The sequence below is a fragment of the Varroa destructor genome, unplaced genomic scaffold (assembly GCF_002443255.2).
Source record: "Varroa destructor unplaced genomic scaffold, Vdes_3.0 BEIS01000002.1, whole genome shotgun sequence".
Lineage (NCBI taxonomy): Eukaryota > Metazoa > Arthropoda > Arachnida > Mesostigmata > Varroidae > Varroa > Varroa destructor.
In genome coordinates, this window is record NW_019211455.1 from 21,521,182 (window position 1) to 21,533,133 (window position 11,952).

Here is an 11,952-nt window from a genome sequence, read left to right on the forward strand (position 1 = left end):
TATTAGCTAGAATATATTCTTTTTCGTGCTTCATTACGCGTGCCTACATATTTGATAGCCGATTTTGTATCACAGACATACAACAGTAATAAAAACATTTCCCTAACAGACATTTGCGGGCAGTAGTATCCTCTAGTCCGCATAGCCAAATAAACAAGATTATTCGATATCAGCTTATCTCGACTACTTCAGCAGGCTTCTTAACCTTCTTTGCCATTGTCTTTCTATACGACAATAAGAACTCTGTTTGTCTTGTTAGGCTGAGGTTACGAGCGGCACTTGCGTTCGATGACACTTCGTGATCCTCTCACAAGTCGACGACGCTTGAAGCGGCAAAACGCAATCGTGTTCTTATTTTCTTTCAATTCACACCGCTTGCTCCACGTTGTTTCGTCTTTCCCTTTTTGCTCTGATATCTAATAATAATAATAATGGTATCGTAAGTGATCAGGAAGACGTAATGTGAAAACGGCGGCTGCCAACGAGAGCGGCGATGACTTTTGCACAGCTCTGAGAGCTTGATAGGGCCGTAATAACCGACTCCAGCAGCTTTAGCAGTGCGTCGAAACTGGTTGTTTTTCGGGTAAACTCTTAATGTCAATTTACTATTGTAGAAGATACGGCCGGGCAATTGTTCGGCTGAGTTGGCTGTATATGGAAAGTGGATAGCGATAGCCAAGCTACTGTTAGAGGAGTAGAAGAATCGATGCGCAGGGAACGTTAACAGCGTCAACTATAGTAGCTGCCAGCAGTATAGCCTTCATTGCTGTTTATCTCTCGGCAATATATAGATAGAACAATGGGATTTCTGGCTGCGAGGGTTTGCTGCTGACATTCGACAACAGAAATAGATCAAAGAAGGACGTCACAATCGCTTACCAAAATTCCTTGTCCTATTGTTGAAGGTATCGAGCGAATGGTTCGGATGATATCTTGAAACTAATGTGACAAGCCCGTTTATGAAAATTTCTAACTGATTATCGTTTACATGGCCCGCTTTCTATTTGAGACCGTCGTCGCGTAACGGATCCTCCATGATCCATGTGCCCGTCTATCTGCAATGATTGTTTCTTAGTAGCTGATAAGTCGGTTTTGATAACCGGCCCACAAGTTCCCCCAGCTTGTCCCCAAACTAACAGCAGAGCCCGGTAAAAGTCTTCGCTATTACACAATGTTTTCCTAAAACGCAAGCCTAAAAACTGCGTCGCAGAAATATCGATGTTTAGAAGTTGCGGCTTAAGAGACCTCTACTATCACCATGACCGATGCTGCTGCCGCTGCTAGCGGCATTCGATGCAATATATCATACTATTTCTCACGACGACGGGTGTGTGGCGAGAGTGTCGGCAGTATTGTTGTACCAACGGCGTCCATCGTCCGCACAATTTACCCAATGTCACAAGATGAATACATCAGAGACGTGAACCGCGCGGTGGGCCAGCCTGCGCCGTACTACGTGGATTTCAGATATCCTGTTCGCTTGCACAGTTCCCTATAATTTATCGCGTTTTTATGGAAAAAATTTTCTCTTTTTATTTTCAACTCATTCGTACAGCAACGCGCACTCGGCGAGGCGGAGCTGTGTTCACAGACTCTGTTCTACGGGCGATCTGCTATTCCAGTCGTAGTGTGAATGAACGACGGCGGTTTTTTTGAACGTCATCATCGCGATTGCCGGCGCCAATACATTTGTGCGACAACTATGTGACCACGATCGGGTTCGTCGCCAGTGGAGTCAGCTAAAAGGATAGCAGTACATTGTTTGTCAATAACGTACGCGGAACAACAGTGGACGCTATTTTTGTTGTCGTTTCGAGTGCTCTTTGAAATATCTGAAGTTATAGAAAAATAAGTAAGGTGGCATTAAAGGCTTGATAAATAATGGTTCGTGCTTGAGTGGCCATAACAGAAACGGTAAATAGTAGTAAGTTTAGCCGTACAAGTCAGTGTCAAAGCAGCAGCACTTGCAGAAGCAGTAGTGTCAATCTTGCTACCGAGTAGAATCGTAGCTAGGGGACCTTTCGAGGAACTGCGGTACAGATGCTTGCTGGACAGACCGTAAGCCTGGATCGAGGATCAGACGTAACGACGTCAAAATCCACGATGGAGATTTTTTCCAAAAGCCAGCTTTTCGGTAATAGTCATGTCTTCAGACCACGAACTAAATAGAGTCACTTAGAATTTATTTAGTCACTTCGAGTAAATTCTGTTAGACGCCGCATAGCGTAGAAGTAAGTTGGCCGATTACTGTTGTAGTTGGACAGGAACCTGTTAACTTTTCGAGTCTATATACTTGAGAAACGACAACATCGACAAGCTAGATATTACGTTGACAAAATATACAATAATTACATTATAGCATGGCACGATTATGGTGAATAATAACATAGAACGTGCACGACGGTTATTGCATGTAGCGGGTGATGCTGTACATTGCAATAGCTAGCGGCAAACGATAACAAATTATATGGTAAATCATTAATATCGAAAATAATATGTAAGTCACATTAAGCAGCAGCCAGGAGTGGGGCGTTATCTGCGGATGCAGAAACGAAGCGAAGACAGTGGGTGCGCCCATTTAGCCGACTAGCAAAAAAATTAGAAGAGGAATACGGCTAATGACCATTGTGTCGTATACAGAACGAGATTCGTAATAGGCTCTCAGAAAATATCTCTTTGTATTCATGACCGTTCGGTAGCAACTCATTCAATTTAAATCATAGATACATTCGTTGGTATATTTGTTGTCGTTTGACGAAAAACTTGCATTTTGGTACTATTCAATCCTACAGTCTCATTATATACGAATATATTTACTGCTTGTACAAGAATATTGGTACTTGTCAAGCTACATAGGTAGATTTGCAGGACGCGATAGGTGACGCGTCTGTCCTCCACAGCCTAACAGAAAGCGCAAAAAAGGGAAGAGCAAGAAGGACAACATCTCGATCATCTAACTCACATAAAGCAAGCTTCAGCAATACTCGGCCTTATGGTCACTCTTCCTTCCACGTTTACCTCCACTGCAATTTCCAACGACTGATGATGGATTTGTACCCGCTAAGGCTGGTATTTCGAGTCGCAGGCTCTAAGGTACATTGGACACTGGCTGCACCTAATAGAAGCGACCTTGTTAAACGATTAAAGAAGCGTTGAATTTAGTGGCAATTACACGCCGCACGTACAACTATATAGTCACACATACACACTTCTAGTCAAACATTCATATATACATATATAGGGAATCTTAAGTGTACTTTATCCTAGGACTGTAGCTATCTATGTATTTTCGATTCGTCCCTATGATTATCAGTCCGAGTTAGATGTAATCAACCTTTGACGATTTGATTGTGACTGTTTCTGCCGGTTGCATCGTTTTGTTATAGCGGCCTGCAGTTGAATCAGTTTCGCTCGCTACCGCGGTTTGTGGTTCGTCATTGTGTTCGACACTCATGACAGTAGTAAATATAGTTAGTCACTCCGACTCACTGTTGTTATTGTGTTTCACGTTGACTGTCTTCATATATCTATACTGAATTGCACATATATATATATACATAAAGCAAATCGCTGCTACAGGACGTAGAACCGTAGAAAACTCCTCCCTTCAGATTCCCACGAACGGCAAACGAACATGATGGTACGCGTTGGTTCAGAACTAAGCGAGCTGCGACGGGAAGGGCCTGCCCGGCCCTACGAAGGACAATTCATCTACTGTAGTGTTTCTTGCCTTTTATCGAGTAGCAGCAGCAGTCGTATGACTGTTGCTCTAGCGCGTGGACAGTGTCTATGGTAACTCTGTAAGCGGGTCGTAGAGACAGACGCAAACTTGTATTTGGGTTAGTACTGCAATTACAGTATCATTCGATAGCTATACTATAGCTATCGAATGATAGTTGCTCAAGATAGCAATGGGTGAGTCACGCCGCTTGTTGATGATCGTGCGGCGGAGGTCAACTTGAAGCGGACAGTCTCCGGGTATATATGCGTATATATGCAGACATTCTGTTTGTATTTTGTATATGTAATATTTCTCAAACCACAAACAACTATCGCTTTCTCTTAGGAGTATATATCTTCATTTTGACCTCTGCCAGCTGCAATGGCTCAACGATGCCCGTGCTGGGCCATATATCTATGGTGGAAGGCCTGTAGTCTATGTAAAACTGAAACGTACATAATTATAAAGTAGTTTGTTCCTTTTCGGGCATATTACTATTTAGCATTTGTAAAGCAAATAATTCTCAATCTGCCTAATATTTAAAGTTCGATTTCGAGAGCCTAAGGATAATGATGAGACTTGTTTAGTGGCACAGAAGTTAATTCTGACCTACTTTTCTTTTTTCTGCCTTTGCCGCCTCTATTTCGAAATTTGCAGAAGGAGCTGAATGTGACCAGCCGTCGCGGCAGTCGCGTCTCTGGCGCGCGCAAATCCCTCATCCTCAGCCAGACATCGCCCACGTTACCGAGATGTCACTCACCGTTGCCCCTGGGCACTTCGCCGCTCGACTCACCGCGTAACATGTCCCCGTGTTCGTTTTCGTTCACAGGCTGCGGGGGTCCGGGCGGCGGTCCAACAGGCACCCAGCTTCGCGGCTCCAGTCGCGCCAGTGACGTCCGACGCTGGTCGGTGGCCTCTCTTCCTTCTTCGGGCTATGGCACAAATACGCCAGGTAGCTCAAACGTGTCCTCGCAGTGCTCGTCACAGGAGCGACTGCATCTGATCGAACACGACTCACCGGGCGCACTTCGACCTCGGTCGCGCTCATTAAGCCCTCTGCGATCGCCTCACACGCACGAATCCGAGGTAATGATGACAAATAGCGTTTACAAGGAGCGCTATCCCCGTGCCACGCTCCAGATGGAGGAGCAGCTGGCGCAGCTGATCTGCGAGAATCTCGAGCTTCCCAGTCGTGCCGAGGCGAACAGCAATCCAAACGGAGCGCTGGCCAATGATGCTGTGGCACGCTTCGCCCACCATCAAATTATCGAGCTGGCGAAGGACTGTCTGGACAAAAGCCGCAGTAAGCTCATCACCTCAGAGTACTTTTATGAGATGAGCGAGTCGCTAGAAAAGCTCGTGCAGGATTGCCAGGAGAAAAGTCCGTCAGCGGCGGCCTATCTACGCCCGCTCGTTCGGCGACTCCTGTTGGCCGTATCGAGGCCAGCGCGTCTACTCGAATGTCTTGAATTTGATCCACATGAATTCTACCAGCTGCTCGAGGCAGCTGAAGGTCAGGCTAAGGATCTGCAGGGCATTCGAAAGCACATCCCGCAATATATCATCACCAAGCTCGGGTTAAACAAAGACCCGCTGAGTGATCTCAGTGAACCGCTCATTATCGAGGAGGAACCACTACCTCCGTCGCCTCCAAAAGAGGTGAAAGCTCCACCTTGCGAAGACGACTTCGAAACAATCAAACTCATATCCAACGGTGCTTACGGAGCAGTCTATCTGGTACGGCATCGAGCTACCCGGCAGCGCTTCGCTATGAAACGAATCAATAAGCACAACCTTCTATTGCGAAACCAGGTTGAGCAGGTGTTTGCCGAACGGGACATCATGTCGTTCACAGATAATCCGTTTGTCGTGTCAATGTTCTGCTCATTCGAAACCAAGAAACATCTATGTCTCGTTATGGAGTACGTAGAGGGTGGCGACTGCGCTACACTTCTGAAAAACATGGGCCCTCTGCCATTGGACATTGCTCAGTTTTATTTTGCCGAAACAGTTCTCGCTGTCGAATATCTCCACTCGTACGGCATCGTTCATCGTGATATGAAACCGGACAACCTGCTTATCACGCACCTCGGCCACATCAAACTGACTGATTTTGGCCTGTCGAAGGTAGGACTAATGAACCTCGCCACGAATCTGTACGAGGGCCAGTTGACGATCTCACTAGACAAAGAGACGAAGCAGTTCAACGACAAGCAGGTGTTTGGAACGCCCGAGTACATTGCACCCGAGGTGATTCTTCGGCAAGGCTACGGAAAGCCCGTTGATTGGTGGTCTATGGGCATTATTCTGTATGAGTTCGTCGTCGGCTGTGTTCCGTTCTTCGGCGACACGCCGGAGGAGTTGTTCTCACACGTCGTCAACGACGAACTAGAGTGGCCTACCGATGATGATTGGCCATTACCCGATGATGTAAAGGATTTGTGCGGGGCGCTACTAATGCAAAATCCCGTCGAACGGCTTGGCACGGTAGGTGGAGCTGCCGAAGTGCGCGAACACCCCTTCTTCCGAGCCGTCGACTGGGACTCGCTGCTACGCCGTAAAGCCGAATTCATTCCACAGCTGGAGAACGAAGAGGATACATCGTACTTCGATACGCGACTCGACCGGTACAATCATCACGATTCGGAGGATACCGACGGCGGCGACTCGGGCGGCGGCAGCGGCAGCGGCGATCAGTGGGGATCGCATGCGTTCTCGTCGTTCTCGTGCTGTTCACCGAGGTACCGCAAGGTGTATTCACGCATTGAGAAGGAACTGGAACAGGAACACGCGTTGCTGAAAGTAAGTGTTAGTTTGTACATGATCGCCATACAGGTTTGCAGGCTTATATAGGTGGATGCGCGTAATGCGTCACAAAACAGTTCACGGTATGCTGGTGAGCTGTGCAGCAACATTTCAATGTTTTATTTCTACATTGTACGAAGTCTGATATGTTAATTTTTATATTGATATCAGTTGTATGTCCTAGTACAACTGACGGAGCCTTTGCAGTTGCAACCGTCAAAACATTGTGATAACCATGACCTTTGCTTATCTGACGCAATGTTAATTTAGTTCCGGGTATGAAACTCGACGAACGGTTGTAAATAAAATTCCTGACGAGTACATAATCACTAATAGTTCTTTGGTGTATCTAATCTATAGTGTATCAGTCGGTATATTTCTGTTCAGAGTAATGGTTTGGCATACACCTGAATAAAAAATATGGTTCTTTCTAGCAGGGCACCCGTAGCGGGCGTTCTAATAAACAGCCCAGATCTTTGATCTTTCTCTGCTACGATATAATCAGGTTCGAGTAGGGTCTGAATGGTGTTAACCGAAATCAGGGCGGAGTCACCGTGAACTAGTGGCGAGCAGTACACTAAAGAGAGTAAGGAAGTAGTAAATCTTTCAGAAACGGTTCGGTGGCCATATTTCTTACTGTACGTAAAAGCCGGCACCACGGTAAGCAGCGAAAACAATTGCTATAGCGAATCTCGATGTCTCGTTCCAAAAGAAGCTTTCACTCTGTTATATCCACTTAGGTATGATGGGGACGCTACTTGAATAACAATTGCAGTCTGGTTTCTCCGGCGCGCCAGCGTCGTATGTCTTTGTGCCGTATGCCAGTACGTCGTTACGCATAGTAGAAACATAAGTAGCATTTTCCCACCTCCACTGGCAAAAAGCCTCCACTGAAAACCGAATGGATTCCGTCAAACGAGTACGCGCGTAGGGCAACGAAGCAGGAAGCACGGGCCTGGTAATACGACAAAGAACATCGTTTCTGGTGGCACGCTCGTCTCGTAAAACATACATATGTACACGTATGAATAGAGCCGATCGTATTCAGAACATCGGCGCTACGGGCCGGTAACAATGCTCCGCTGCCGACTTCCGCCATTCCCCGAACTCGCTATATCGGTGCAGTGTCTTGCTGGATAGATCTAGTCGCTCCGTAGGGACTGAATAGGAGGACATTGGTTAAAAGATACAGGTCAGTGGAGAAGCAAGTATACACTTGGGAGGAACAAAACGTTGCAGTTTGCCCGACTTGTTCATGTGAATCAAGTACAACCATTTTGGTGTGGTACTAGTAGAGAAGGACTGCGACGAACGCTTACGCTTTCGTTAGCTGAAAGCTGTAGCAAAACGACTTTTCCAAAAGTCGCTGGTTCGAACTCGGCCATGCGCTAGATACAAGATGTTCGGCGCATGAAGTACGATTAGTATTTTTTGCCGGACGAGCTTCCAACACTTTCTTGTTGCCAGTTTCCACACGGCTTTGGTAGGGAGTCGAAAGTTCGAAGAAGTAAATTAGCATAAAAAGCTACTTTTTACAATAGAGAAAATTTCGATGACAGAACTGGGATTGTTCTTGAAAGGCAGGTGCCTATTTCCATCCAAATGTCCAAATAAGCTTTGACGAGTAATGGTCGCCAGACTTTAAAAGTACACAAAGTTGAAAAGTCTGGTGACCATTACTCGTCAAAGCTTATTTGGACACTTGAATGTAGATAGGCACCTGCCCTTCAAGAACAATCCCAATTTTGTCATCGAAATTTTCTCTATTGTAAAAAGTAGCCCTTTACGCTAATTTACTTAATTTTCGAACTTTCGAGTAGTAATAATAATCATTTATTAAAAACCCTTAAATAAATCTTAAAAACTATAAAAGTACACAAAGCTGAAATAGTTTTTAATAAATGATTATTAGGAAACATGGAGGTTTTCGAAGGCAAGCGATATAATTTTGTATAAGTTTATCTTAAACTTGGTGCACGCTTAACTGTAAAGTTCTGGTGATTAACGTTTCGTTTCTAAATCTCGTCAATTTTCGTTTTTAAGCGATTACGACTCGGTTAATTGATTCATTAACTGAGATTCTGTTTCTAGAAATCAAAGCTGATTCGCCTGTATAGAGTTGTTGTTCTTGTTAACTTTGTCGTACGCGTATACTGCTTCTAGCTATGAACTTAAAGCGTCCTGTTAAGTTAACTAAAACATGGCTCTGTCGTCCCAGCAATGCAGACAACAAAGTCGCTTATTAATAACGTAATATATTTGGTTAGTTTCTAAAAAACAGGTAACTATTTTGTGACGTTCCGTTAGCAAACAATTTAGCACCAGTTGTTTCGTCCTTTCCGTAAGCCTGCTATTGAGGTTAGACCAGACTCTACCTTAGACCGATGAAATTACAATCGATAGACATACTTGTGGTGCAATTTATATAGATAATACATACCGTATGTCATAGCTGTTCTGTTTTGTCAAGTGTTCGTCAACTTTTGCAGGCTTGTCGTCGTGGCCGCCTTGGCACATCGAACGGTGTTGCCCAACGTCTATTAATCATGCACATTTAGGCGGACCCTCGAAAACCGCATACAACATACGAGAACTAGTGTCTGCTTTTTTGTTTTTTACTACGAAGTGATAGTCGAGGCATAATAGACAATGTCGTGCGCAGACAACGTATACGTATTACTAGCCCATTCATAGTTCTTTCAGAAAAATGAACGCGAAACACCTATGTCAATGGCCTTCTCTAATCTACTGAATTAAGGCTCGATCAAATAAAATCATTTTTATTTTTCGATACCGAAAAGAATATGGTAGGAACGTTTTCGAGGCATACGAATACGTTCACCCTGCCCGGTGGTGTTGTTCCTAAAACTCAATAAGGACAGGTTGACAAGAATACGTGATACTATTACCGTGTACTTTAATTTTGTTTGTGTTTGTTCTTACTTGCGCTTACTATAGCAGTCGGTATCTAGGCCAGTTACTAGTGCATCTCGCAGTAAACTGTAAGTTCATTCCGTGATAGTAATGTATATAGTAGCTCCCTTAAAACACTCAACATCCAAATAATACGCCCTAAGGGTCTACAATTGCCACCCTGACCGTGCTTAGCGATCCAGGGTGCTATTTTCATTTGCACTCGGCATTGATCAGCTACAGCGATGACTGGGGCAGGGGGCGAAAACATGGAAGTTAAACAGCGAAGTCATGCCAGCACAACAAGTCAAATCTCTACACCAGACGGCAACCTTGGTAGATGCCCCTAGTACCTGGTCGGCTGGTCGATGACCGTAAGCGGACGCTTCATCAACAAACGCCCGCTTGTTTTTCTGTTTGCTCGGAAGCAATTACATCATTGGCCGTAATGGTAGCAGTGAAAATGGGCCTGCAAATTGCTTTGAGCGACGTAGTTGTTTCTTTCTTTCTTCTGTACTATCATATTGTATTTTTTCCATATAAATGCGATCAAGTAAAGGCATCTATAAGTAAAGCCAAAGCCGGTAATTACGCTCTTGTACCGCTAAAATCTGAGCTGGGGCAAAAAAGCAAAGACACACTGAGAGATCTTGAACACGGCAGAAACGTCTAGCCACAAACGCAGGAGGCCACTGGCCATTTTATACGTTGCATCTAGGCGAAAAATTGGATTTTGATACGGCAGCGTCTGTTCTGTTACAGATATAACTTTCAATATCTGTAGTTGTTGTCTACGAAGTACTCCAATAACATTCGGTCTTGCCTGCTCACTACCGTCAAATTGAGATTCGCTGGCACTGGTTTGTGCTTCCAGGATTTTTATAAGGGAAACATAAATATTTAGCTTCATTTCTTTTATTTTTTACAGGTCTTATGGTATTCAGTCAATTAGCGTCTACGTGTTCTTGTTCATAATGTATGTATGTATGTATGGCTATCTGCCGGTTAGTGTTGCGACGCCAATCGTCGATTCAGTAGGTGTTCTCTCAGACATACAAGTCTTGATCGTCACATACGCTAGGGCTTGGGTAGAGGCAGGGTACGCCTGTCGTGTTGCGCGTCTTTTCATTTGCGGGTTTTTCTCTTATGCATTATATCGACTCAAGAGGTCTTGCTCATTTAAGATACTCATTCAGCGACAGATATCACCGCCAGGATAACGATTTAATCAAGTGCCGATTGTAAAATTTTCATAGGTGATGATTATGTGTGAAACATTGTGTGCACTCAAATACGTCTTATGTCAGCCTTCTAAATTCAGAACTCCATAATATATTAGATAATATTTTTTGTCGGTTTATAAGGATAAGACAAGTATATGCTAACCGTTAGTTTTTATCTGATTTTTTTGTCTGTAGCAACCAGTATCCGGATCTCTCGCACCTTCGGCAGTCGGATCTGGAACGATTAGTGGGTCCGCGCCGTCATTCAAGACACCGGTACGGCCCAAAAGTGAGCTCATTCAGACGTCGACACCGGAGTCTACGGAGTCTGAAGATGTATCGCCGCAGGTGCGTCTGTGCACTACACATCATTGTGATATTTATATAATAATTTTTTTCGTTGGCGGTAGGAGACCGGAAGAAGCGCGTCTATAAGTTGTGACAATTCAATTGATGAATAAAAAGTTCCCAGTAAAATTTCGGGTTGGTTCCCTAGTAATGGAGCTAGCCACTCCTCCCGTTGGCGCTGTTGGGTGCAGCAACTTCACTGATCTGTAATCATCATATTTCTTGCCGTTATAGAGAAGTTCTTAAATCGATTTTTAGTTGGGATTCGCTAAATTCTGTTAAGGGAACAGGGAGTAACAGAAATCAAATCACTTATATCAAAACTGTGTATTGAAGTTACACTTTGAAGCTGTCATTTCAATCCTATGCTGTGTGCAGCATTAAATGTTCAGTGGTGGCACGCTCTTGTTGGCGGCAAGAAGAGCATGCGGTCAAATGTATTTTTTTCAAGCTTAACGCAGTTGCCCTTGACCGGTCCTACAGAATACGGCAGTACCTGCGAGCGATGCGACCAAACGATAAAATCGACGCAAGTACAGACTGCTTACAGCTTCGAGCCGAACTTAAGCTCCCTTTTTTCGTTTGACTTTGTTTTGATCTCAAACCCAGTTTGGGTCTATTCTATCCTCGACAGGACCCGTGTATGCCATTGAGATTTGAGTCGCAGGTCGGCAACACGCTTCATGAAGTATAAAAAGCAGCGGACAACGATGAGAACAAAAAGAATTAGAAGGACCTAGCAGCTGCCAGCGCATTTGACAGCTCCCGCTGTTACCGGCAGGCGATGTAAAATAGACATATAAGGAAGAGAATAGAGAACTCAGTGAGGTGCAAAGAAAGTTTTGGCCAGAGTTTGAAAAAAAAATTACATTTAAGAGTAGCGAACCGTTACGAATTGTTGCAGCAAAGCTTTAAAGTGGGATAAGCGCACCACAAGCATAT

General features: G+C 44.5%; 2 protein-coding genes across 3 annotated transcripts in view; both read left to right on the top strand.

The window, feature by feature from the left end:
- Window positions 1-11,952, top strand: part of LOC111244614 (uncharacterized) — a 91,461-nt gene that overhangs the window by 49,956 nt on the left and 29,553 nt on the right. The gene's annotated exons all lie outside the window — the stretch shown is intronic.
- dop (microtubule-associated serine/threonine (MAST) protein kinase dop) overlaps window positions 1-11,952 on the top strand; it is a 61,164-nt gene that overhangs the window by 19,659 nt on the left and 29,553 nt on the right. For both annotated transcript variants that reach the window (XR_015322474.1, XM_022793918.2), the window contains exons 2-3: window positions 4,379-6,523; window positions 10,858-11,010. Coding sequence is in view for 1 of the 2 variants with exons in the window: in XM_022793918.2 (XP_022649653.1) it covers window positions 4,379-6,523; window positions 10,858-11,010 (2,298 nt within the window). In the remaining variant the exon portion in view is untranslated. The remainder of the gene's footprint in view (window positions 1-4,378; window positions 6,524-10,857; window positions 11,011-11,952) is intronic.